At 35.4% G+C, this 24,768-nt stretch overlaps 2 protein-coding genes across 2 annotated transcripts; both read left to right on the top strand.

Annotated features, from left to right (window-relative positions):
* The first annotated feature begins 44 nt into the window (after window positions 1–44).
* LOC122607484 (AP2-like ethylene-responsive transcription factor At2g41710) lies at window positions 45–4,803 on the top strand. Its single transcript, XM_043780460.1, has 9 exons — window positions 45–337; window positions 1,327–1,409; window positions 1,590–1,598; window positions 1,682–1,770; window positions 1,998–2,071; window positions 2,154–2,204; window positions 2,439–2,503; window positions 3,045–3,673; window positions 4,456–4,803. Exons 1-9 carry the CDS (start codon window positions 66–68, stop codon window positions 4,519–4,521), a joined length of 1,338 nt encoding a protein of 445 aa, XP_043636395.1. The 5' UTR covers window positions 45–65; the 3' UTR covers window positions 4,522–4,803.
* A 5,019-nt stretch (window positions 4,804–9,822) lies between these two features.
* LOC122606638 (ABC transporter A family member 1) lies at window positions 9,823–23,824 on the top strand. Its single transcript, XM_043779475.1, has 40 exons — window positions 9,823–9,983; window positions 11,231–11,310; window positions 11,667–11,838; window positions 12,213–12,295; window positions 12,422–12,638; window positions 12,750–12,949; window positions 13,070–13,130; window positions 13,612–13,698; window positions 13,784–14,016; window positions 14,096–14,210; window positions 14,294–14,383; window positions 14,535–14,734; window positions 14,804–14,916; window positions 15,022–15,128; window positions 15,296–15,358; window positions 16,154–16,240; window positions 16,415–16,513; window positions 16,594–16,778; window positions 16,911–16,965; window positions 17,054–17,125; window positions 17,223–17,921; window positions 18,037–18,215; window positions 18,446–18,656; window positions 18,750–18,833; window positions 18,931–18,972; window positions 19,077–19,173; window positions 19,321–19,448; window positions 19,529–19,633; window positions 19,762–19,908; window positions 20,044–20,307; window positions 20,375–20,510; window positions 20,635–20,714; window positions 20,812–20,919; window positions 21,015–21,165; window positions 21,262–21,398; window positions 21,476–21,550; window positions 21,641–21,941; window positions 22,113–22,246; window positions 23,352–23,410; window positions 23,485–23,824. Exons 1-40 carry the CDS (start codon window positions 9,861–9,863, stop codon window positions 23,564–23,566), a joined length of 5,661 nt encoding a protein of 1,886 aa, XP_043635410.1. The 5' UTR covers window positions 9,823–9,860; the 3' UTR covers window positions 23,567–23,824.
* The last annotated feature ends 944 nt before the right edge of the window (window positions 23,825–24,768 follow it).

Raw genomic sequence — 24,768 nt, 5'->3', positions numbered from 1 at the left:
TCTCACTACTATTTACTTCACTCTCTCTCTCACACACACAAAAAAAACAGTTATTCAAACCCTAAATGGCGACTGCTTCGAGTTCTGATCCGGTTATGAAATCGGAAGGAAGCGGCGAGACTTCCGATGCGGCGGCGGCGATGACTGCCACGGCGGCGACGGCGACGGCGCCGGTAGGTAAGATGAATAGTTATCAGCAGCAGCAGTTGATGGTAAAGTATAAAGGAATGAAGAAATTGAAAAAGGATAGTAGAGGTTGTACTGCTAAAGAACGGATTAGTAAAATGCCTCCTTGTGCTGCCGGAAAACGTAGCTCCATTTATCGCGGCGTTACTAGGTATATATATATATATATTGTGTATATATATATGTAGGTTTGTATTAGGTTCTATATGTATAGTTTTAGATTGTTGAATTGTATGGATTAAGTTTGTGTAAATGCTTGTTAATTTAGGAGAATCTCGAGCTCGGATTTAATAGTTCCTACTAGTTTAAACACCTTAATCTAGGGTTTGAAAAGCTTGATGTTGAATTTGAATATGAAAAAGTTTGGATTGATGGAGATCGAAATGAATTTAATCTCGAAGTGCTTGATAAAAGCTTGACTCATTTGCGTCCGTAATTTAATGGGGCTTTTTTTTGGTAGAAGCTTGATAGGTGTTGGGATGGTATGTTGTAATTTGTCTAGGTATAGAAAATGTTTTAATGAGTGTAGACAAGTTATGAATACATAGAGTGAACTACTCTTCAATGAATGAATAGATGTGAAACCAAATGTGAATCACTATTTCTAAATCATTGACATTTTAAGTATTTGGGGTAAGCCAAAAGTAAAACCAAGATAAATTGTAAGATTGTGTGGATCCAACCATCATAACCTTGGAGATCAGTATAGTATCCTTACACACACCGCTATCTAATGCTAACACATGTAAAGTTTATCAATGATTTAAATCTTTTATCAGAATCTACCCCTGTTACTCCTAACGGACGGGAATATATATTCTAATAACCTAGTTCTGTTTTACCTGGCTCATTTGAAGGCCTACGCCGCAGACAATTAAATCATCACATGCAGTATTGCCCCGGCGTCTCATCCCATTAGCAGGACCTCAATGTCAATGATCAAATAAAGCAACTCATCTTTTTTATAATTTGAAGAAAATAATAAAACAACCGTATTCTACTCTTTTTGTTGTGCTAGTTACTATAGCCTATCTATTCATTTCTGCTACAGCCACATCTGGCCCTGCCAAAATTTTATACATAAGTTCTCTTTTTCAGAGTTCTGATTCATGTGTTGCTAACATTATTGAATGATACTAGGCATAGATGGACTGGTCGTTATGAAGCACATCTATGGGATAAAAGTACTTGGAATCAAAATCAGAATAAGAAGGGCAAGCAAGGTCTATTCCTATCTTTGTTTGTTTGTATAGTTGTGTTTGTCTGTTCCTTTGCTAACGTGTGATAAAAAAAAATATTTTTCTCCTTATCCAATGCACAAATAAAGTGTTACAGCTCCTAACATAATTCCTATTCTCTTATTTATGGGTTATGCGCACCGTTGTTGGCATCTATTTCAACAGTTTACCTAGGTATGGATCTTACTTCGCTATATTCTTTGGACCTAATTCTTTGAATAAAAAATGTCTACTTTCACTTAAATTTATGTCTTTAGGTGCATATGATGATGAGGAAGCTGCTGCTAGAGCATATGATCTTGCTGCCTTAAAGTATTGGGGTCCTGGGACACTCATTAATTTCCCGGTTAGAACTTTTCATATGAAATTTCACATATGGTGCCAGAGCTTTGTACCGACTTCTTAGGTGCTGTGTTATTGAGCTATAGAATAAAAAGTTTAATAAACTTCCTACTTTAACTCACGAAATATATCTTGATTCCATATGTTACTTCAGGGTATTGAAATTTTAATGTCATATATTTGTGGTGGTTTGTCACTATCTCCTCGCACTAAATATACATTTATTCTCAGGTCACAGACTACACAAGAGACCTTGAAGAAATGCAAAATTTATCAAGAGAGGACTATCTTGCATCACTCCGAAGGTATCCAATGCAACTAATACATGCATGTGCAAAATGTTCTCTGCCTGATCTCTTACCCTGATTTCCTACATGAACTCTGCAGAAAAGGTAGTGGCTTTTCAAGGGGAACCTCTAAATGTCGTGGAGTTTCCAGGTATGTGCTCATTATACCTAGAGAACTAACCATTCAGAATGTCTTCTCAACAAAGCAATAAGTATTGGTATATCCTCGAGGGTTGTTGACATAGTTCTTTATTGTGAATCATAATCAGTACCTGCTAATTATGATTACAAACAGTGTAGATTTGCCAATCAATTGCTACCATCCCATAATTAATGTTCTGTATTGTCTATAATATTTTTCGTATTTCGTTGTCCTATAAATCAGTACCAGATGGGACTCACCGTTGGGACGTATTTCTGGAGCTGATTACCAAAGTAGCACACAGCATGGTAAGATATAATTAACAAGTATATAGATTTCAAGTAATTCTAGGCTCAAATAACTAAATATACTTAACTTTTCGTGAGTAGACCATAAAACAGTAAATTGGACCCTATTTTTTTATGAGTTATGACTAGTTGATTAAGGTTTCATCTCGAATGGTCGAAAGGGTTAAAAATGGTTATAAAGAAAATGAGTTAGATGAGTCTAACGGGTTCATAGTCACCTAGATTTTTTTGAAGGCATATAACCTCGTAAGTCGTTTTATTAAAATTTTGAGAACATTATTAAATATAATTTTTATTGTGTTTAAATGGGTCGAACGTCACTGCATAAAACCTGCTAAATCAACTAGTTAAAACATTTAGAATATTATTGGAATATAATATAATTATGTTCTCTGATTTATGGAGAAAAGATGTTTCAGGTCTACCCTATTCGACCTGTCAAAGATTCTGTTTGACCCATGAACTACCCCTATCCATTGGCCACCTCAGCCCTAAGGGTCCATTTCTAAAGTACTTGTTCATCGAACTTACTACACTGCAGGTGATGATGCAACTATTGAGAGCGAATATGTGAGTGGATTTTGTATGGATAGGAAAATTGATCTTACACCTTACATAAAGTGGTGGGGACCCAACAAGCTCCGTCAATCCGAATCTCATGCGAAATCATCAGAGGACACGAACCAAGGTAGTTCCGAGGACATTGGAAGTGACCTTAAAACGCCAGAGTGGGTAACTCAATCCACCGAGCCCTATCAACTACCTCGTTTGGGTGTGTCCCCTGAAGGACAACAACACAAAAGGTCATCAGTATCTGCCATGAGTATATTATCACGATCTGCAGCCTACAAAAGCTTACAAGAGAAAGCGTCTAAGAAGGAAGAAAAAGACATCGAGAATGATGAAAATGAAAACAAAAATAACATCAACAGAATGGATTATGGTAAGACAGTAGAAAAATCAAGTCCGGTTGAGGCAAGTGAAGGATTTGAAGCTTCACAAGGGTTGGAAAGTGGAGGAGTCCCTCTTCAGAGAAATACATACCCCTTGGCTCCTTTTTTGTCGGCACCACTTCTGACCAACTACAATACTATTGACCCATTGACAGACCCGATTCTTTGGTCATCCCTTGTCCCTTCTCTCCGCACCAGATCTTCACAGCCCATGGAGGTTAGTACCTTTGGATTGGAAATGTATATATGTGCCTGTTCTGTTTCATGTTGTAAGTATGGAATGAATGCTGGGCTTTGATCGTTTTTTATGAGGGTGGCAAGATAAGCATGGCAGGGGGTTTAGTAACGGGTGATAATGAAGTTTGCTTTAAAATGGGCCATTTTTAGTATGTGCAGAACAGGTCGAGTAGATCGGATTGACATTTGAAAACTTTCTTTTCTTTTTCATTTATTGAGATATTTTATTAACACTTTGGGTGACTTGCAAGGTTGGATCAAGTGGTTAACACTCTTGCCTCTGGAGACGGAGGTCAAGGGTTCTATCCTCATGCCTTGCAAGGCCGGAGGTCCTTTTCTATCTTAGAACCTGAAAGCAATCTCTCTTCACCATTTACATCTCAACCTCCCTCATACACTGTCGTGGTATTGGGACCCAAAACCCGTGGAAGACAGAATGGGGTGTTACTTTGTTCTTTTTTTTTTACTTTGGGTGACTTTCAACCCATTTCCCTTTTAGCTAAACATCTATGTACATACAGCTATATAGACTTCATATGACCTTCCTCTGGTATCTTTAAGACGTGAGATGTACTTATATTTTAGTTTATGATCCTTCTTGAATGAATATGACAACACCACCCATCTATGGCGAATTAGGTTTTTCAGTGTTCTAGTATAAATATTGCCATCTGATACGTATATAAAATATAAAGGGTGTTTCCTTTCTACCTCATAACTTGTTAAAGCAAACTAACTCTTTTAATATTGAATGTTTATCAGGCAACAAAGACAGAGAGTACTTCAGATTATTGTTTCTTCCAACAAGAAGACTTGCTACCTCCATGATCAAAACTAAGAGGTGTGTTGTTTGTCCAATTTATCTTGGGAAAACTGCATTTATGTGATATCCAGATAGCCGAGAATGACAGTCCCATACAGCCTTAGGACAGGAAAATGTCATGATACGCACTTGCTGTGTTAGGTAAGTTTTGTTACAGAGAAAGTTGTGGAAATATATATATGTGTAAGTAGATGTTTAATAGTAAATCTGTTATTACCATAGAAGTTGTATTTATAAAGAGTACACAGCGATATGAAGTAAAGGGAAAATGTCCAAAGTTTTTCGAATCTGTTTGGAAGTCTTTCAACTGAAACAGCCAAACTCGTAGGGGAAAGCTTGAATTCTCAGCGAGCCTTAATGTAGGCTTGAGTTTCACCTAGATTCAATTTCATTGCTAGGATAACTTGTAAATCTTTAGGAGCGCTAAAAATTAATAAAAACAATCTCAAATAGCTCAAAGAAAGTCATCAATCTATCTACATTATGTTTTGAAACCACATACATGACCTAAAATTTTAGCCAACATTTGATCAGATGTATTAACACAATGCGAACCAAGAAAAGAATTCTACAGTTTCTGGTAACTCGAAGCCAATTCGCTCTGTTTTGAGCTCTTGTATGTATTTCAACTAGAAACCCGAATTGCTTTTACACTTTAATGGCTTTTTCAGATTTATGTTTTGTTGATATCAATCGGTACAAGTATCGGTTCAGTATTGGAATTTTTGGATTTTTGCTCATCCCTACATGGATAGCTCACATCTATAATCACGATTCCTCAATCCACGTGAGTGTTTAATTACGAACCATGACCATTGAACCTGAATGCAATCGGACAAGTTGAAACACCAAAAGCTCACAAAAGTTAAAGACCTAAAAACAGAATTCATTATCAAACCAGGAAACATATAAGCACATTAGGGCAAAATAATATTGTGCAATGTGAACATCAGCAGATGCAGCTACTTATATAGTTGCAATAATTAAAATATTTTTGTTTGATACCAAAAAAGACCACCTATTTAACCTTTTAAATATACATTAGTTGCAATGATTAGAAAATTTTTGTTTGATACAAAAGAACTCAAATGGGCAAATATATTTAAAATGATCACGTCCGCCCTGGTAACCCAATATTGCATCAATGAGTTTGCCTCACTTGATCTGAAAATATGTAAGATGAAACGTTTTATTTTTCAATCATCTTGACAATCTACGTACAAGTGTAGCTTTGTTTCTAGATTTTAATAACCAGCTATTGAATGTTTTGCTGAAAAAGATCATGATGAGGATGTATTAGCTTCCATTTTAATACTCTTGAGTCTTGAGTACTAGATTTTCTGTTGCAAGAACTTAAAAAAGCCATCAAACAATAGAAAACCCAAAAAATATAATTGTTCTCAATTTAATAATAAAAACGAAAAAAGAATAAAGAAACCGACTAGTGAGGGAAAAGAATAGGGGGAAACTCCAAACTGCAAGATGCTAGTATGCTAGAGCCTTAATTATTTTGAACTTTAGTTTTTTTTATTCTAGTACTGATTACATGTAAATTTAAGCTAATTTGTTTATCTTGAAATTACACAACTTTTTTTCATACATGAATTTGTATTATATAATATATAATATATATAAAAACGAACTATTAATGAAAAAACTTATTCTATCAGCTCCGTATTATTAGATAATTTTCCGCGTATATAGTGACTATATGATTTTATCATAAACTTTTATGTTGATATGTATTTATCTACAAATATATTTTAATTTGTACATCACTGTTATTTAAGTGAGAGTGTTGGCATCATATGTGGGTGGTAGGCGAATGGTTGGTGTTACGCCACACCGCTACCGATCCTCTTTCACCTGTCGTGATGTGGAAATAAGGGGTTGAAACCCGTACGTGTTAAGTGAGGGATACACGACCGTTGGAGGCCTAATCCCCCTCCAACGACTACTTTTTTTGTTTTGTTAAATATAACAAATTTTATAAGTGGCAGTTTTAGTCTTGAGTTATGTATAAATTTTATATGTATACATCCATTTAGCTAAAATTCACACATGTCTTTCACTTAATCATCTATACTACATACACACATATTCATCTATATCTACATACACACATATTCATCTATACACATAGATCGGAGGTTGTGGTTGTTATTCACATCATAAGGAACAAGAGGCCGACTTACATGGCCAAAATCAAACAACTTCAAGCTTTGGGGTGCCATCCTAACATCCTCAATGTAACACCCCAAATATTTTAAGGTAAAAGAAATTAACCCCTTTTATAGTTTTGACATTAAATTAATTTTCTAGTATTTTATTTTGGTTATGGGGTTAATTTAGTTGAAACTTTAGCGGATAGCGGGTAAAATACCCACAAATTTTAGTCAGGGGCGTGGCAAGCCCATGTTGTGCCAGCCAACTCTCTTCCTTGTGAGTCATGCTTCCACTCACTCAATCCTCTTCTTCTCAAACCTTCTCTTATCATTTTTCAAAGATCAATCCTAACTCTTCCATGCAATCAAACATTTCCTAGTAATTCATTCAAGAACAATACCATTAATCATCTCCAATTATATAAGAAATTGAAAAGTTAGGGTTTGTGGTGGAAGGTGGTGGTGGCCGAATTTCAAAGAGAAAAGAGGGGAAGAAGAATTTCCAAATTAAAATCTTGAATTAGCTTATTATTGTTGAGGTATTGATTTCCCCTAACTTAGTTTTCATCTTTCTTTTGAAATTAAGGTTCTTGGAGTAACCCAAATTTGGGGGTTTTGCTAGAAATTGATTTATGAATGATTTTTCCCCAATTCCTTAGATAACTTAGTTTGTCATTGAGTTATGTATTGAGTTTGGCTAAGAAATTGATAAGCTAATGTGATAATTCTAGTTTATGAGAAAAGATGAGTTTTTACTAGTTATTAAAAAGTTGATGAAAATGGTAGGTTGAACTACCTAGTGTTATTGTTGAGAATAAAAGAAACTCAATGACAAATGGTTGAGTTTGGGTTTAGAAAGGCTAGTGATTGAGTATGACTAGGTTGAGCTAGTCAAGTTGTGTATGTAAGCTTATACATTGTATGTTATGATCATAGGTTGAAGCTTGTTGTGTGCTTTATCTTTTTATCAAGTCATTGTCCAAGTTGCGGAGGAGGTGAGTATATTTGCATACCTTTGTGTATACGTTGGGTCAATTGACCATATTATGTTAAAGTTTGTTTATCCATGTTTGGTAATTGATTTGGCGTCAGGCCCATTTTGGGGCATAGTGTTTATGAGGCCTAAGAACCTCCGGGGCCTAAGAATCCCGATAGTTGATTTGTTATTATGCCTAAGAACCTCCGGGGCCTAAGAATCCTGATAGTTGAGATTGTTTATGATTGTTTAGCTTATATGGATCCATGTATAGCGTTTAGTGTGCAAGGTGAGCATGTAAATGTGGCATGACGGTGTCATAGGTTACATGTAATAGTCCTTGTACTTTGCCCTCCTTCGTGTTCATAAATGTATGCAAGTATATTCACTAAGCCTTTGCTTATATTTTAGTTGTTCATATTTTCTTATAGGAGGTTCCGGAAGAAGGAACTAGTTGTGGACACAAAGCTTGAAGTGATAGAAGTTGCTTTTGGGAAAAAGGTAGAAGGTTTGCCCATACTTGGATGTATGGTGTTTTTGGTATAGACACTTAGATATCCCACCTCATATAGGCATATGGCTCTTGGTACAAAAGTTGGTATATTTGGAACTTGATAAATATGTGTAATTTGTGTACTTCCAGATTTGTATCATGGTCATGGTGAATTTAGTAACAAAATGAAGGTTTGGGTTGTTAGACAATATGGGTAAATGACCCGTTTTGTTATGAAACGTACATTTGATAAATTGTAAACTTTTGAAAATTGTTCTGTGTATTACTTGTTTATTTTGAATGTTTGATTCATTAATGTGTCTAAACTCTATTTTTGAAGTACAATAATAATTGGTGAAAGATTTCAAGTCTTTTAAGTATTCATCTTGGTTCTTGAAATTTTATTCATCTTGGTTATGGAAATTTTTCTTCATCTTGGTTCTGGATTTTATTCATCTTGGTTCTGAAATTTGTCTTCATCTTGGTTCTGGATTTTCTTCATCTTGGATCTGAACTTCATCTTGGGTATAAATTTACTTCATCTTGGTTGTGAATTTTCTTCATCTGAAAAAAAAAAAAATGGTCTATCTTTTTCGGGTTGAGTCGTTTCACTCAAACCCAATTATGTTACTTATTTTCAACATAAGATCAAATCCTTGTCAGGCTTACCTATGTCGCTTCCACATTAACCACCACACTTGAACACGGGAAATATTGGCAAGGCAGTGCCGATGGTGGTCAGTCCCGAAGGTTACCAAACTGACCAACTCAAGACGACTAGGCTGGCCGGTTGCCTGAACACTATGAATATATCCATTGCAATGATGGAGACAGTGTCATATATTTTATCGATTCTCAATTGGATTGACATTAAACAATGTTTTTTGGGTTTTGTAATTTTAATTATTAATGTAAGCTTTTAATTTTTAATGAAGTATGTGTTTTATTTAGATTTTTTTAAAATTCTAGTTTTAAATTAAAATAAACTTATAGTGAGTGATGGGTGAATGGTGAGCTGCCAATGAAAAAATGAAAAAGTGAATTGGGGTAAATGAGATGACATAAGAGGTTTGATTAAAAGTGAATGGTAATCGAGGAGTTGAATAATGTGATGCCAACACCCTGATCTCTTGATTGGTCAAGAATTCATGCAATTATAAATCATGTACAAACTAGAAAAGCTTGTTAACTAGTGATTAGAACTTTAGAAGTCATTGGGGTGTTAGTATGAGAATTTTTCATAATATAGTAAAATTTTTAGGTTCAAATTTTATTACATGAAAATGTCGTGAGGGATTTCAATAACATTATATTCACCTAACACAAAGGGAACAAAAACTTTATAATTGCAAAGTCGAACTAGAATAGACCATCCGTATAAAGAGTTTATCATTTATCGGTTGCTTTCTTAAAAAAAAAATAAAAATAAATTAGTGATTAAAATTTTATTTTATTATTACATACTGCGTAGAGCCGTAGACTTTACTCCGTCAGTAAACACCACCTTCCAAAAAACATAATAAAATTCCAACTTCTTTTTCTTCTTCTTTCCTTCCACACTCACACAGACTCCCTTGTTTTCTTCTCACCACTTTTTCTCTCTCACACACACACTTTCACTAAATATTTACACAAACTCATCTTCATCATCATCATCATCATGCAGTCCTAAATTCAAATTTCAATTAATTAATTTTAGGGCTCTAAAAAATGGAAGAAAAGAAAATGAATAACAGTAGCAGCAATACCAGTTCTTCTGGAAGGCAGCTCAAAACTATGCTCCGCAAAAACTGGCTTCTTAAAATTCGTCATCCTTACATCACTCTCTCTGAGGTTTTCTTTTTTCTTCATCATTTTCCTTTTTTCATTTTGCTTTATATTTTTTAAAAATATAATAAAAAAAGTGAATATAATAATAGTAATAATATTCTCTGCGTTAAATTATTGATCACTTTCATTATTTCACACACAAACACATCCATATAATTTATTGATAATTTGAGTTAATAAAGGACTTTTGGTTTAACTGATGATCAGAAAAAGTTCGATATTCTAGAAACGGAAAAACGATATCGAAATGTATCGAACTATACATGTTTCAGTACTGTATGTATCGTTTTTCAAAAACTTACCTTTTTCGATACAACGGAGTTTCAAAGAGTAGTTTTTTCCGATGTAACATCGGAAAATGTTAATAATTGAAAGTTTGTTACATCAAAAAAGGTAAGTTTCTGAAGAACGAGACATGCAGTACTAAAATGTGTATAGTTTGATACATTTTGATATAGTTTTTCCGTTTTAGAATATCGATCTTTTTTTGATCATCAGTTATACGAAATGTCCTGTATAGAGGTGAAATTGTTGCATAAATACGGTGTCCTCATAAAAAAAGAAAAGAAGGAAAAGATGACTTTGGTTGTAAGATTATTTCGGTGTCCATTTATTGTTATCTACCATTTGATAGAGACGGCTGATTTGCATTTAATTTGCAAGTAAAGCTCATTATTATTATAACTTCCGTATTAATTAATTAATTAGAATTAGAATAATTAGAATTATACCGGCGGTATATGGTGGCAGACAGTTTTTGGCAGTTTCTCTACTTGAAAACTCTAAGTTAAATATTTCATAAAAAGTTCTGGCAGCGGTGGATAGCAGGTGGTGGTGTTAGAGAGAGCTTCATGCAACATTTTTTTATTTATGGGTTTGGGAAAATGAGCAATGTGGCACTTTTGTTTTGATTTTATGTAATCTTAGAACAGGGGTGTGGGTTTTGCTTTATATGATATTCCGTAGTATGGATATTGATAACAATGATAGATTATAATGGTAGGTATTAGCTTTTAGATTTATTGGAAACATGAATATGATTTTATGAATTTGAAAGAATGTTGATTTCAAAATTCGTGAGGTATTATTCGGGCAAGTCATTTGGATGCCAAAGTAAAAAGCTGATGATGCTTGAGTGAATAGTTAATATGCTTTTTTATCTTAGACTGTTTTTCATGGCTGGGATTGGGACATGTCTATATATTAAGTAGAACTGTAAAGTGACATATTGTATTCTCTTCTGTGGTCAGATTCTGCTTCCTGTAGTGGTGATGCTGATGTTAATAGCCGTAAGGACACAAGTTGACACGAAGATCCATCCTGCTCAATCGTATGTGTTGACAGTCTTCGTTACTTTTTTATGTGCCTCAACCCCGATATCTCTTTCATTCTAAAGCATACATAGATATTTGAATACTTATAATTGTTGTTTAAATAGTGCCCTCAATAAGTAATCACGGAAGAATCAAAAGTTCTGCCATTGTTACTGTTTTTTAATTGCTACTATTTGTGGGTTTTTTTTTTTTTTTTTTTGTGTAAACTGATTATTAATATACATCCATTTAGGTTAGTTGAGCCGTTGAGGAAGATGATTGGAAATTAACTAAGTGAAATAATATTAACATTCTTAAAATATCGCCGTTTTCGGGTTCTCTGTGATTGAGGTTATTTTGAAAATATTTATAGGTACATTAAGAAAGATACATATGTGGAAGTCGGGAAGAGTGATATCTCCCCAACTTTTAATCAAGTGCTGGAATCATTGTTTGCTAATGGTGAATATTTGGCTTTTGCCCCTAACACGAGTGATACAAGGACAATGATAAACGTTTTGTCATATAAATTCCCATTGATGAAGGTATGCTGGTCTGATACTTCCGTTTTTGAAATTTGTTATCTACCTTCACTTACATCTTCATGATCTTGTTACGACTTCGCTGATTTCATATGCCTTTGAATTACTCAATGTTAATTGAATGTTAAATGTTCTTATCTTTCAAACCTTGGTTGGTTACATATTCTGTTCTGTTTGTAGATTTGGTTTCGTATCCAGTAAATAAGTTTTTGGCAAATTTTTTTTGGGACTGTCTAAAATTGTGTGCCTCGAGGTCTTTTACCATATCAAAGGAATTATATGTTTAATCGTTTTTTTTGTGGAAAGAGTTATAAGTAAAATTTATGTTAATGGTGATAAGGTGGTTCTTACGTTTGGCTACTTTGTCGTATTTGCAGCTGGTTACAAAACTATACAAAGATGAACTAGAGCTGGAGATGTATCTAAAATCAAATACCTATGCTGATTGCAGTGAAGTAAAGTGAGTAAATCCTTCTTTCTGTCTTGTTTGCATATTCTGGCTCAAACGTAAAGTGTGATTGAATATAAATTAGCTCTCCTCACTGGATATATGGTAACTTAAGAGTTATATTTACACTTTATATAGGAATTGTTCACATCCAAAAATCAAAGGAGCAATAGTGTTTCATGGACAAGGTCCTTACTTATATGACTATAGCATTCGGCTCAACCACACATGGGCTTTTTCAGGATTTCCGGATGTAAAAAGCATCATGGATATAAATGGCCCGTATCTTAATGACTTGGAATTGGGCCTTAATCAGATACCAATTTTGCAGTATGGCTACAGCGGGTTTTTAACTGTAAGTGAACTCTGTTAGTTGACTTACACACTTACATGCTACTATGCTAGATGAGGATATTGCTTAATGAGGTTTATGTTGCTCTAATAGCTTATAAATCTCTTTTTGCAGCTCCAACAGGTTATGGATTCGTATATTATTTTTTATGCCCAACAAAAGGAAACTAATTTAGTAAGTGAGAATGCAATAGACCCACTCAAGACACCATGGAGTCAATTCACACCATCAACCATAACGATAGCTCCATTTCCAACTCGTGAATATACTGATGATGAGTTCCAGTCCATCATCAAGGAGGTGATGGGGGTCCTGTATGTATCTTTACTTTATGTTTGATTCCATGAACTTGTATTAATAATATTATTCTAGTTGATATTTTAGGCTCTACCAGAAAGATCTTTTTTTCTAATTGACATTGTTTGTTATGATAGGTACTTATTAGGGTTTCTTTTTCCAGTTTCTCGCCTGATAAGCTATTCGGTTTTTGAGAAGGTTGGATATATTGATAATTATTTCTATGTTAACTGTATATGCCTATTTAATTCCACTTTGTTATATATTAAAGGTCTTATATATGGGTTGATAGGGTCTTGTTTAATCTTAAATGGTTCAAATAAACCCATGTCTAAACGGGAAACTCGTCAAATGGGCTGAACATGTTAACAGTTGTCCAAAGTCTGGCTTCAATTGTATAGACTCTCTTAAATTGTTTTATTGGATAGTTTTTGTTATTATTGCTATAATATTGCTTTTATTATCACAAGTACTACCTTAATTATCTATAAGGTTTTTCTAAAACAGCTGGACAAAAAGGAGTCTATGAATCAACCCGACCCATCCTGTTTCAAACATTACCCATTCTGACCTGTTATCAAACCTAGCTGCTAGCCTATCTTGCCACCTTAATTTTATATGTATATTTGTTGCTTCAGAATGTTCTAAACTTAGTTTGATTTGCACTGGAATACCTCAGGAGCAGAAAATACAGGAAGGGCTTTACATGATGGGACTGAAGGATGAGATATTCTATCTTTCGTGGTTTATTACATATGCTGTACAGGTGATTCTTTTATTATCCAAAGGGTTTGTTATTCCATTATAAAAGATTGCCATCTGTTTTTTATTTATCTATTTATTTTTGACAGTTTGCACTTTCAGCAGCAATCATCACTGTTTGTACAATAGGCACACTCTTTCAGTACAGTGATAAGTCATTGGTGTTCATGTATTTCTTTCTGTTCGGGTTCAGTGCCATAATGCTATCATTTCTGATCTCTACTTTCTTCACACGAGCAAAATCAGCTGTAGCAGTTGGAACTCTTACTTTTCTTGGCGCTTTCTTTCCCTACTACACAGTGAATGATGAAGCTGTTTCTATGTAAGTCGTTGAGAAATGAAATCAGGGCAATGGTTTTTTCAATGATGTATATGTTCATGGTATTTTTGTTTGCCTTTAGGGTTGTAAAGATAGTAGCTTCTTTGCTTTCACCTACAGCATTTGCTTTAGGCTCCGTCAATTTTGCTGATTATGAGCGTGCACATGTTGGACTTCGTTGGAGCAACATTTGGCGGGTATCTTCTATATGTTTTCCACTTCAATAAGTTGTGTTCATTGCATTTTGCATATGTAATTTGACACTGTTTGTACCCTGTAGGCGTCTTCTGGAGTGTGCTTTTTAGTCTGTCTCGTTATGATGATTTTCGACTCTATATTGTATTTTGCAATTGGCCTTTATCTGAACAAGGTATATTTTTAGCATTTCATATCAATTGCAATGGAAGCTGTAGCTACCAATATAAGATCAGCATCTCATCAAGAGTACTTGTGGGGAAATTATTAATGCATTAGAGTGTGTTAAGGGATAGTTTTTAACATGTACAGATGTACTTTATTAGGTTCTTCACAAGGAGAATGGGTTTGTGTACCCATGGAACTTCATCTTCCCAAAAGGCTTTTGGAGGAAAAAAAGTACCAGTAGACAATTTTTTTCCAGCTTAGAAAGTAACAGTGATGAGCATTCTCAAGAAAAGTGTTCTTCTCGATCAACAATGGAAGCAATAAGCTTAGATATGAAACAACAAGAGGTGGATGGCAGGTTGGTAATTTTCTTGCATCCATGGTTTTTGGGAGAGCAACTTTTTTACATCCTAGTTTTTTGTTGCAGATGCATCCAAGTTAGGAATCTGCACAAGGTATATCGTAGCAACAAGGGAGAGTGTTGTGCTGTTGATTCTCTACAGCTTACATTATATGAAAACCAGATACTTGCACTTCTCGGTAGCTTCATTGCTTTTTACTTCTTGCCCACCTCATATTAGATGATATACACAAAATATTAGGCCTGCTTGAGATATTTATGTATATTCCACATTGGTTTTGCAGGACATAATGGTGCTGGCAAGAGTACCACAATCTCCATGCTTGTTGGCCTTCTTGCTCCGACTTCTGGAGATGCTTTAGTTTTTGGCAAAAGTATCTTAACGGACATGGTAAACATTTTGCTTCATATTATTACAATTACATTTACAAAGTAAAATAAATAAATAGGATTTGTTGAAAATTATGTCATATTTAATGTTCAAGCGACTGTTACTATTATTATTATTAAAATTAATTAATTAATTATTATTCTGTTATCTATTTTCTGTTTTTGCAGAAGGACATAAGGAAGAATTTAGGTGTTTGCCCCCAGTATGACATCCTTTTCCCAGAGTTGACGGTAACCAAACTCCTGTCGTTAGTTCTCGAAAATTTCTTTCAACTATTGATTAGCTTTTAGGTAGGGATATGCCTACTAATAATTTTTCATGCAATTTATTGAATGACTAGTGTAAATCAAATTATATGAATGAGTGTGTGAAATTATTGAAGATAGAAAAAGCAAGCTTAGGTAACATTAATAGGAGTAATAGCTATTACATTTAGTGAATTTGTAGGTCACTGCTTAGCTTCTTACTTAAATGTCTAAAAGATGATGAAAGTTATAGCTGTAAGCTCCTCGTTATGGATTTCTGTCTTGAAAGCTAGAAACTTTGAAAATTTTATTCTGTCACACTAAGTCAATCAAGAAATTGTTCCAATCCCCTATCTGTCATTCATTGGATACATTCATGACTCTAAGCTAATAAAATGGGTTGAACTCTTCACAAGAAGCCAGTCAAGTGCCGAAGTGTGCTCAACATAACTGTAGGAAAATACGACACAGGTAGAGTTAAAGAATGAATAACTATGTATTTAATCTCAAGAAGCTATCTCTCCAACTAAGTAATAAATAAACTTAAGTTTATTATCAACTTCCATCACAAGTGATGTTCCCAATATAGTATAGAGATTGCTTATAACCACGTGCAAGGCATGTGCCTCCAACTATTATGTTCAACACTATATATACCAGATAGCGGCTTATTTAGTACCTTATGGTTATGGGCATTGTTTGGTATATTCAAATCCACATGATATTTTATATATGATTTTCTTATGGGCGTTACTTGACTTGAGTTTTTTCTTATGCCAGGTGAAGGAACATTTGGAAATTTTTGCTAATATAAAAGGAGTGAATGAGGAATCTCTGGAGCACATTGTAACTGAAATGGCTGATGAAGTTAGTATCTGAACTATACTAAGATACATTATCCCCTTATTTCCAATGCTATTTTATTTCGTTTCCCTTGATAAAAGATTACAATCTCATCATCTGCTTAGGTAGTTTCTTTTCATCATAGTGTAAAATATCCATAATCCATGTATAGTTGTATTCAAAATCTTTGGCTATTAGGTGGGTTTGGCAGATAAGCTTAATGCTGTTGTAAGTGCTCTTTCTGGAGGCATGAAAAGGAAGTTGTCCCTTGGCATAGCATTGATTGGAGATAGTAAGGTAAGGTGTGGGAAACAAGGTGAGGTGTATTTTTGCTATCTTGTTTTTCACTCGTTTGCTATTATTCTTTTCATCTTTAGGTTGTTATTCTTGATGAGCCAACCAGTGGAATGGATCCATATTCAATGCGGTTGACATGGCAGCTCATAAAAAGAATAAAGAAAGGCAGAATAATATTATTAACCACACACTCGATGGATGAAGCAGATATACTTGGAGACCGGATAGCTATTATGGCCAATGGTTCTTTGAAATGCTGTGGAAGGTTTCTCTCACCCTTCTTCTTTCCTTTTTCCTCTTTTAGTTTTACTTTTTTAATAATTAATGTGAAATACAGGAATTAGTAGGATTTAAATCTGAAGTTTTAGAATACTTTTTTTTTCTTTTTTTTGTGCAGTTCTCTCTTTTTGAAGCACCAATATGGGGTTGGCTATACTCTTACTTTGGTGAAGGTGCTTTATTTCAGTTTCCTAATTGGGGATCAGTTTCAATATACTAATTTTTCACATTATTAAATTTGGTGTGTGTATATTATTTCAGACTTCACCCGGGGCCTCTGCAGCTGCTGATATTGTTTACAAGCATATTCCATCAGCAACATGCGTGAGCGAGGTATTTCTCAGATTTTATTTCCTAATATATACAGTATGAGATGAGATGTTATGGTTGTTCATGCTGATCTGGATTAGTTAGCTTGGTTTTTGTACAGGTTGGCACCGAGATTTCATTCAAGCTTCCTCTAGTATCATCCGCTTCTTTTGAGAACATGTTTAGGGAAATTGAAAGCTGCATATCAAAGTCAGATCCACATATAGCAAGCTTGGAACATGAAGGCCCCAGTGACTTTGGTATAGAAAGTTATGGAATATCTGTCACGACTTTAGAGGAGGTTTTCTTAAGAGTTGCAGGATGTGACATTAGTGAAGTAGATGGCATGGAGGGAAGTGTTTTGCCCAACTCTACTCCTGCTCAAACATCTGATGATTATGTTGAAGAAAAAACATCAAAGTCCAAACTTTTTGGAAGTTATATAGTTATCTTCGGGATACTGTTTTCAATGGTTGGCAGAGCTTGTACTCTTTTCCTTGATGCAGCCTTGAGCTTGTTAAATTTTTTGAGCATGCATTGCTGTTGCCCTTCCTTCATTACAAGATCAACATTCTGGAAACATTCAAAAGCGTTGCTTATAAAGAGATGGATATCTGCAAGGAGAGACAGAAAAACAATTGTTTTTCAGCTGTTAATTCCCGCTCTTTTTTTGTTTATTGGTCTTCTTCTTCTCGAACTAAAGTCACATCCTGATCAACCCTCCATAACCTTCACAACTTCCAACTTTAATCCACTACTTAGTGGTGAAGGTGGTGGTGGTCCTATTCCTTTTGATCTATCATTGCCTATAGCACGGGAGGTATCCTTTTTTTTTGTTATTTTATGTATCCTTTAATTTTTGCTCAAAGTTTTGTATCTTTTTGGTTGTGGAATAATAATAGTAATCATTTTATTGTGTGTGCTATTGGAAACAGGTTTCGCATTATATAGAAGGGGGCTGGATCCAGATTTTTAAAGAGAGCTCATATAGGTTTCCTGATCCTAATACAACATTAGAAGATGCTATTGAGGCAGCAGGGCCCACTTTGGGCCCGATCCTGCTTTCTATGAGTGAATACCTGATGTCCAGCTTCAATGAATCCTATGAGTCAAGGTACAGTAATTTAAATTGTATCATTCTTTCATTGAGTTTGAGTTTGTTTAGTACCACAACTCATTTCTACTTTTTCCAAGAGAAACATTTGGGATATATCAGGGTTTATCATAATTTATGATGCTATTACGACATTTCTATAAGTTATAAGTTTTTGGAGTTAGGAAGCATTGTAGATTGATAGTACCATATTGCTAACACTTAACATCACTATGGTAATCTTGGTGCAGATATGGGGCCATTGTAATGCACCCTCAGAAGGATGATGGTAGTATAGGTTACACCGTTCTTCACAATAGCACGTGTCAGCATGCTGCTCCAACCTTTATCAATTTAATGAATGCAGCAATTCTTAGGCTGGCTACACTTGATAAAAACATGACCATACAAACACGTAATCATCCACTGCCAATGACAGAAAGCCAGCGTCTGCAACGTCAAGTATATTGAATCTTTCTTACAAATATAATTTATAAAATATATTTTTAAAGTGTGCGTTGAGTACTTGAGCTCTTAATTCTATGATTCTTGTAGGACCTGGATGCATTTTCTGCGGCTATTATTGTGAGTATCGCCTTCTCTTTCATTCCTGCTTCATTTGCTGTTCCTATTGTGAAGGTATGTCATTCTCCAAACGTCTTCTATGTCTTTTCCTCTTTATCATTTAAAAGAAAGTTTTATGGGATTTATTCTTCGGGTAAAATGTCTTATACAGGAACGTGAAATAAAAGCAAAGCATCAGCAATTGATCAGTGGGGTATGTTTGTTTTCTTAACTCCTCTTTAGTTAACAGATCATTTGCAATAGCAATTAGTGATTTACAATTTAATCTTTAACTTGGTCAACGTTACTAACATTCAGGTATCTATATTATCTTATTGGATATCAACATATATTTGGGATTTCATAAGTTTCTTAGTCCCTTCCTCTTTTGCTATGGTTCTCTTTTACATCTTTGGTAAGTCTCCATATTCTCATTTGATGTACCATTTCGGCATTTATAAAGCATATTGTAAGTATATATATATATATATATATATATCAGTAGTATTTGTGCATATAATAGCTATTCTAATCCCAAATCTATAAATTTTTGTTTTTGTAGGCTTAGAACAGTTCATTGGAAGTGGTTCTCTATTGCCTACAGTCCTCATTCTGTTGGAATATGGTGCTGCAATTGCATCTTCAACATACTGTCTAACCTTCTTCTTTTCGGAACACAGCATGGCACAGGTATGCTTCTTTAAAATCTTTGCATGACATTGTGAATATTTTTTTGTTCATACTGACTTGTTTTGTTGTTATATTTGCAGAATGTGGTACTCTTGGCTCACTTTTTCACGGGGATCATTCTTATGGTAATGTCATTCATTATGGGATTGATACCCGCAACTCAAGACTTGAATTCCTTTCTCAAGGTTGGAATGCATTGTAATTTTTCAGTACATATCATTCTCAGTACCATATAATTTGCCAGTAAATAAAATACTCCGTAGCACATAGTGAATTAGTTTCTCTGACAATTTTATAAAAATTATTCGACCAGAATTTCTTCAGATTATCTCCATCCTTTTGCTTTGCTGATGGACTAGCTTCATTAGCTCTGCTACGCCAAGGAATGAAAGTTGGATCAAATAACGGATATTTTGGGTGGAATGTATCTGGTGGATCTATTTGTTATCTTGCTGCGGAGGTGCATTTATGATTTCTTGACTAAGGACCTTTAGTATTTTGCTACTTTTCGAGCTAAATGTCATTGATGCCACATTAGTTTCGTTTGATGTAGATTGAAATCACCTTACATATGTGTTTTCGTATAACGTGACAGGGCATCATTTATTTTCTCTTGACACTTGGGCTCGAGATTTTCCCCCCACACAAATTAAGTTTTTTTGCTATAAAAGACTTCCTAAGAAGTTTCAGAAGAACTAGTCCAACTTTTTCTGATGCCTATTCTGAACCCCTTTTGAGATCTTCAACAGAAAGTGCTGCTATTGATCTTGATGAAGATATAGATGTCCGAACTGAAAGAAGTAGGGTTCTTTCAGGTTCCATCGATAAAGCCATCATCTACCTACGTAATCTTAGGAAGGTACTTTTACTTTATTATATTATATTGAAAATATGCAATCAGTTTGCTGATGTATCTTGTATACTAGGTCTTCCCTGGAGGGAGGAACCATGGTAAGAAAGTGGCTGTCCATTCACTTACTTTCTCAGTGCAAGAAGGTGAATGTTTTGGCTTTTTGGGAACAAATGGAGCTGGGAAGACCACTACTCTATCTATGCTATCAGGTACAAGTTAAAATGGCAACGATTTTGGTTGACAAGTATCTTGTATATTCTTACCCCACTGGGTATTTTACATATTTACTGATAATTAGCCTCTTTCGGTAAATATGTGCATCATTATTTGCAGGAGAAGTATGTCCGAGTGCTGGAACTGCATTCATTTTTGGTCAAGATATGCGACTAAACCCCAAAGCTGCTAGCCAGCTTGTACGTCAATTGTATTCTCACTTCTTTTCAGTATCAGACTTCATATATAGAGTCTGAGATTGTACTTATAATCATTGCTGAATAAATTGTATTTCAGATTGGGTATTGTCCACAGTTTGATGCGCTGCTAGAATTTTTGACTGTCCAAGAACATCTTGAGCTTTATGCGAGAATAAAAGGTGTCCCAGATTACCTGCTAGATAATGTACGCGTTACCTGGTTGTTCCATAAAAATCACAATTCTTGGTCAAATTATTGGTTTATTTGATTGAGACGTTACATTTGGTACACACTTGGCAGGTCGTAATGGATAAGTTATTAGAGTTTGACTTGTTAAGGCATGCCTCTAAACAATCGTTTACTTTAAGTGGGGGTAACAAACGCAAGTTATCTGTTGCAATTGCAATGATTGGAGATCCTCCTATTGTATTCTTGGATGAGCCCTCTACAGGTACTTGATACTCTTGCATAATTCCATTTCTACGTGTTACATGTTATAGATATAGGAGTTTTGTGTTTACGGTTTGACATGTATGATGATTTCTAGGAATGGATCCGATTGCAAAACGTTTTATGTGGGAAGTTATATCTCGTTTATCAACTAGAAGTGGAAAGACAGCTGTTATTCTAACTACTCATAGCATGAATGAAGCTCAAGCACTTTGCACAAGAATTGGAATAATGGTAGTAATCTTTTATTTTATTTGACATCTATGGTTTTAAATGCCTGCATCTACTAATCCCATTTGATATGCATTAAGGTTGGGGGGAAGCTAAGATGTATCGGCAGTCCACAGCATCTAAAAACACGATTTGGGAATCATCTTGAATTAGAGGTACGTAATTCATGATTGAATCATGATTATTGTGTTCTTATGGTATTCGTGTTTGTGTTTTAAACTACCATCATTATTTGTGATCCTTAGGTTAAACCTACTGACGTTAGCTCTGTTGACTTGGAAAATTTTTGTCAAATGATTCAAGAAAGGCTATTTGACTTTCCTTCTCATCCAAGGAGTATATTTGGTGACCTTGAAGTTTGTATTCGGGGGGATGATTCCATAACATCTGAAGATGCCTTAGCCACAGAGATTAGTTTGTCAAGAGATATGATAATTTTGATTGGACGCTGGCTTGGCAATGAGGAAAGTATAAGGACCCTTACAAATAACCATGGGTCTGGTGGTTCTTCTAACGAGCAATTAACTGAGCAGTTGGCCCGTGATGGTACTTTCTAATACACACACACACACACACACACTATATCTATTACTTGTATTGCTTTATTAGATTATGGTGTTTCTTAATCAAGGTTTTGGTGGTAATTCATTTTGAATTATATCTTTTGTTTATTTCTATGGATCTCAAAAATGACTAGCTGCTGGTTGACACATGTAGGTGGTTTGCCGCTACCAATATTCTCAGAATGGTGGTTAGCAAAAGAGAAATTCTCAATGATAGATTCATTTGTTGTAGCTTCATTTCCTGGAGCAACTTCTCAAGGTTGCAATGGATTAAGTGTTAAATATCAGGTACCTGATATGAACCCATTCCATAATAGGCTCGTATCATGTCATAAGCTAGGTGTAGAACTCACTCCCAAAAGCTAGCTCAAAGGAGGAGGGGACACCTAGGCTTATAAACCACCAACCAATCCCATACTTGGCCGATGTGGGATCATATCAATACCCCACCCTTTGAAGAGCCAACGTCCTCGTTGGTCACGGCTATGTTGGTCACGGTTGGCACCCTTCTCCTTGGGTCCAAGCCACCAGTCCATAGGCCACCACTCCGAGCGTTAGAACCTCGAAAGGTAGGGCTAGCTCTGATACCAATTGATACGAACCCATCCCATAATAGGCTCGTATCATGTCATAAGCTAGGTGTAGAACTCACTCCCAAAAGCTAGCTCAAAGGAGGAGGGGACACCTAGGCTTATAAACCACCAACCAATCCCATACTTGGCCGATGTGGGATCATATCAGTACCATATATTCATTACTTTTGTGACAATTCCCTTTTCTCATTTCCTACTTATTTTTGAAGTACACAGGAACGTATTCAACTCAGATTCAACTCTACATCTTTTGCACATAAAGGCGTCCTTTTTTTGTATTTAACTTGTTACTATTTAATGTGATGGATGACCTGATATCAGGCCGATGTTTATGCGGCATCTGTTGTATATCAGTAACCTTCACGAATATGGTCTCTGACTTTTATTCGCCGGCCACTGCACCTGTGATCTCAAGCCCTCTCACCCCCTGGCCCTCCCCCATCTCTCACCCAAAAATACCATCATTATGAGTTGTGAGTTTAGATGTTGGTTTTCATTGTGTTGGTGCTCCATGTGATTAAATGAGGTTGCAGGTTTAGGAGAGGCGAGGGGTGGTAATATTTCGGAATAAAAAAACCATGTCAGTTTTATAGATCCCAATACGTTGTATAGCAGGTGGTGTAAAGTTGAATATTTTTCCTGTGCAGTTTGCTCTTCTATTCTCATGTTGTCAATCTAAATTTTCTAAATCTTCTGAGTTGAGAAGACAAAGAAGATTCAATATCTAATACAAGTTCATGTAGCACTCATTAAGTCATTATATTATACAGCAAGTGTTACTCACTCTTCGTATATTGCAGTTGCCACGTGGTGAAGATTTCTCACTTGCTGATGTTTTTGGACTCATAGAGCAAAACAGGTCATCTTATAGTTTCCTATATCTAAATTTTCTTTTTGACATCACCTTCTCTGGCTAAATTTCATTTCATGCAGAAATCGACTAGGGATTGCAGAATATAGCATAAGCCAATCAACACTTGAAACCATTTTCAGCCATTTTGCTGCCAATCCATGAGCCTTACAAAAAATTTTCAACATTGACGATAAGGGGAGGTGCTAACCATTTTATTTTCCAAACTTGGTCATCTGACCAACATAGTGAGTTAGTCAATAGAATTTCCTAGAGTTTGATGCGTACACATACGAAAAATGTATATAAATAGTCTGGCATTGAGACTACAATTTCCCTAGAAACACCATAATGGTTGCTATGAGCCATGCCTGTGCATGTTTTTCTTGCTGCGATCTTGTTTAAACGTATTGATTAAGAGAAGTCCTCGTGCAATGTGTTGACGGGTAAACCTTCATGGCTGGATATCTTTTTGACCCGTAGTCCCATGTAAGTACAAACGTGTTCTGACCCGAAGTGACATGCGCTCTATACAAATTCTCTGCTCGCAACAGTTCATGTTTTTATCTTGTGATACGGTTAGGGGTGTTACCGAGGAGCTCGAGCTCGGCTCGAAGAGAAACTGGTAGGCTCGAGCTCAGCTCGATAGCTCGACGAGTTTTCAGTATGTAGGCTCGAGCTTGACTCGGTATAGTAAAATATGGCCCGAGCTCGGCTCGACAAGCTCGAAAAAGCCTCGACCTTAGCTTGTTATGTCAATAAATATGGATCGAACTCAGCTCGAAACTCTAAAATCTCAGAAAGCTTGACGGGACTTGACTACTAAAGTATTATAGATACATATAAATAAATAATATATTAAAAGCTCGAAAAGTTCGATAAGTATTCGAGTCGAGCTATGTAAAGCTCGAGCTCGACTCGATAATTATTTCGAGCTTGATTTTATGGCTCGAGTTCGATAATAGTTCGACTCGATCGACCTCGAGTTCGAGTTCGAGCTTGATAAAAGCTCGGCTCGTTAACAGCCCTAGATACTAGATACGGTATGTAATACCCCACGTTCCCCAACATAACTAATAATCGAGAAAAAAAGAAAAAAAAAGAAAGTGAATCCGAACAACATGTAGTGGGTGGAACCACCTTGTTCCCATCGTCGGATAGATGGGTACTGGTTGATGTTTGGCTGGTATCTCGATATCGTTTGTCACAGGATGACGAGGACTTAAGCTTGTTTGTCCTTGTTAGAGTAACCGCACTACACTGAACCTCATAATAATCCATAATACTTCACGTGATATCCCACGTTCTTTAGAAAAACGGATAAAAGAAAAGATAGAAATATTAATAAATCAAATCAAGTCAGGATA

This window comes from Erigeron canadensis, chromosome 7 (genome assembly GCF_010389155.1).
Source record: "Erigeron canadensis isolate Cc75 chromosome 7, C_canadensis_v1, whole genome shotgun sequence".
Classification (NCBI taxonomy): domain Eukaryota; kingdom Viridiplantae; phylum Streptophyta; class Magnoliopsida; order Asterales; family Asteraceae; genus Erigeron; species Erigeron canadensis.
The sequence above is the reverse complement of the archived record's forward strand: the minus strand, read 5'-3'. Positions and strand labels throughout refer to the sequence as shown.

Excerpts from the sequence above, each read along its gene's own strand:
- LOC122607484 (XM_043780460.1), top strand. The coding sequence starts at position 66 with ATGGCGACTGCTTCGAGTTCTGATCCGGTTATGAAATCGGAAGGAAGC. Across the intron at positions 338-1,326 it reads ATTTATCGCGGCGTTACTAG|GCATAGATGGACTGGTCGTT; the intron begins GTATATATATAT and ends GAATGATACTAG. Across the intron at positions 2,072-2,153 it reads TATCTTGCATCACTCCGAAG|AAAAGGTAGTGGCTTTTCAA; the intron begins GTATCCAATGCA and ends TGAACTCTGCAG.
- LOC122606638 (XM_043779475.1), top strand. The coding sequence starts at position 9,861 with ATGGAAGAAAAGAAAATGAATAACAGTAGCAGCAATACCAGTTCTTCT. Across the intron at positions 16,779-16,910 it reads TCTTTGAAATGCTGTGGAAG|TTCTCTCTTTTTGAAGCACC; the intron begins GTTTCTCTCACC and ends TTTTTTGTGCAG. Across the intron at positions 20,511-20,634 it reads TACTCTATCTATGCTATCAG|GAGAAGTATGTCCGAGTGCT; the intron begins GTACAAGTTAAA and ends CATTATTTGCAG.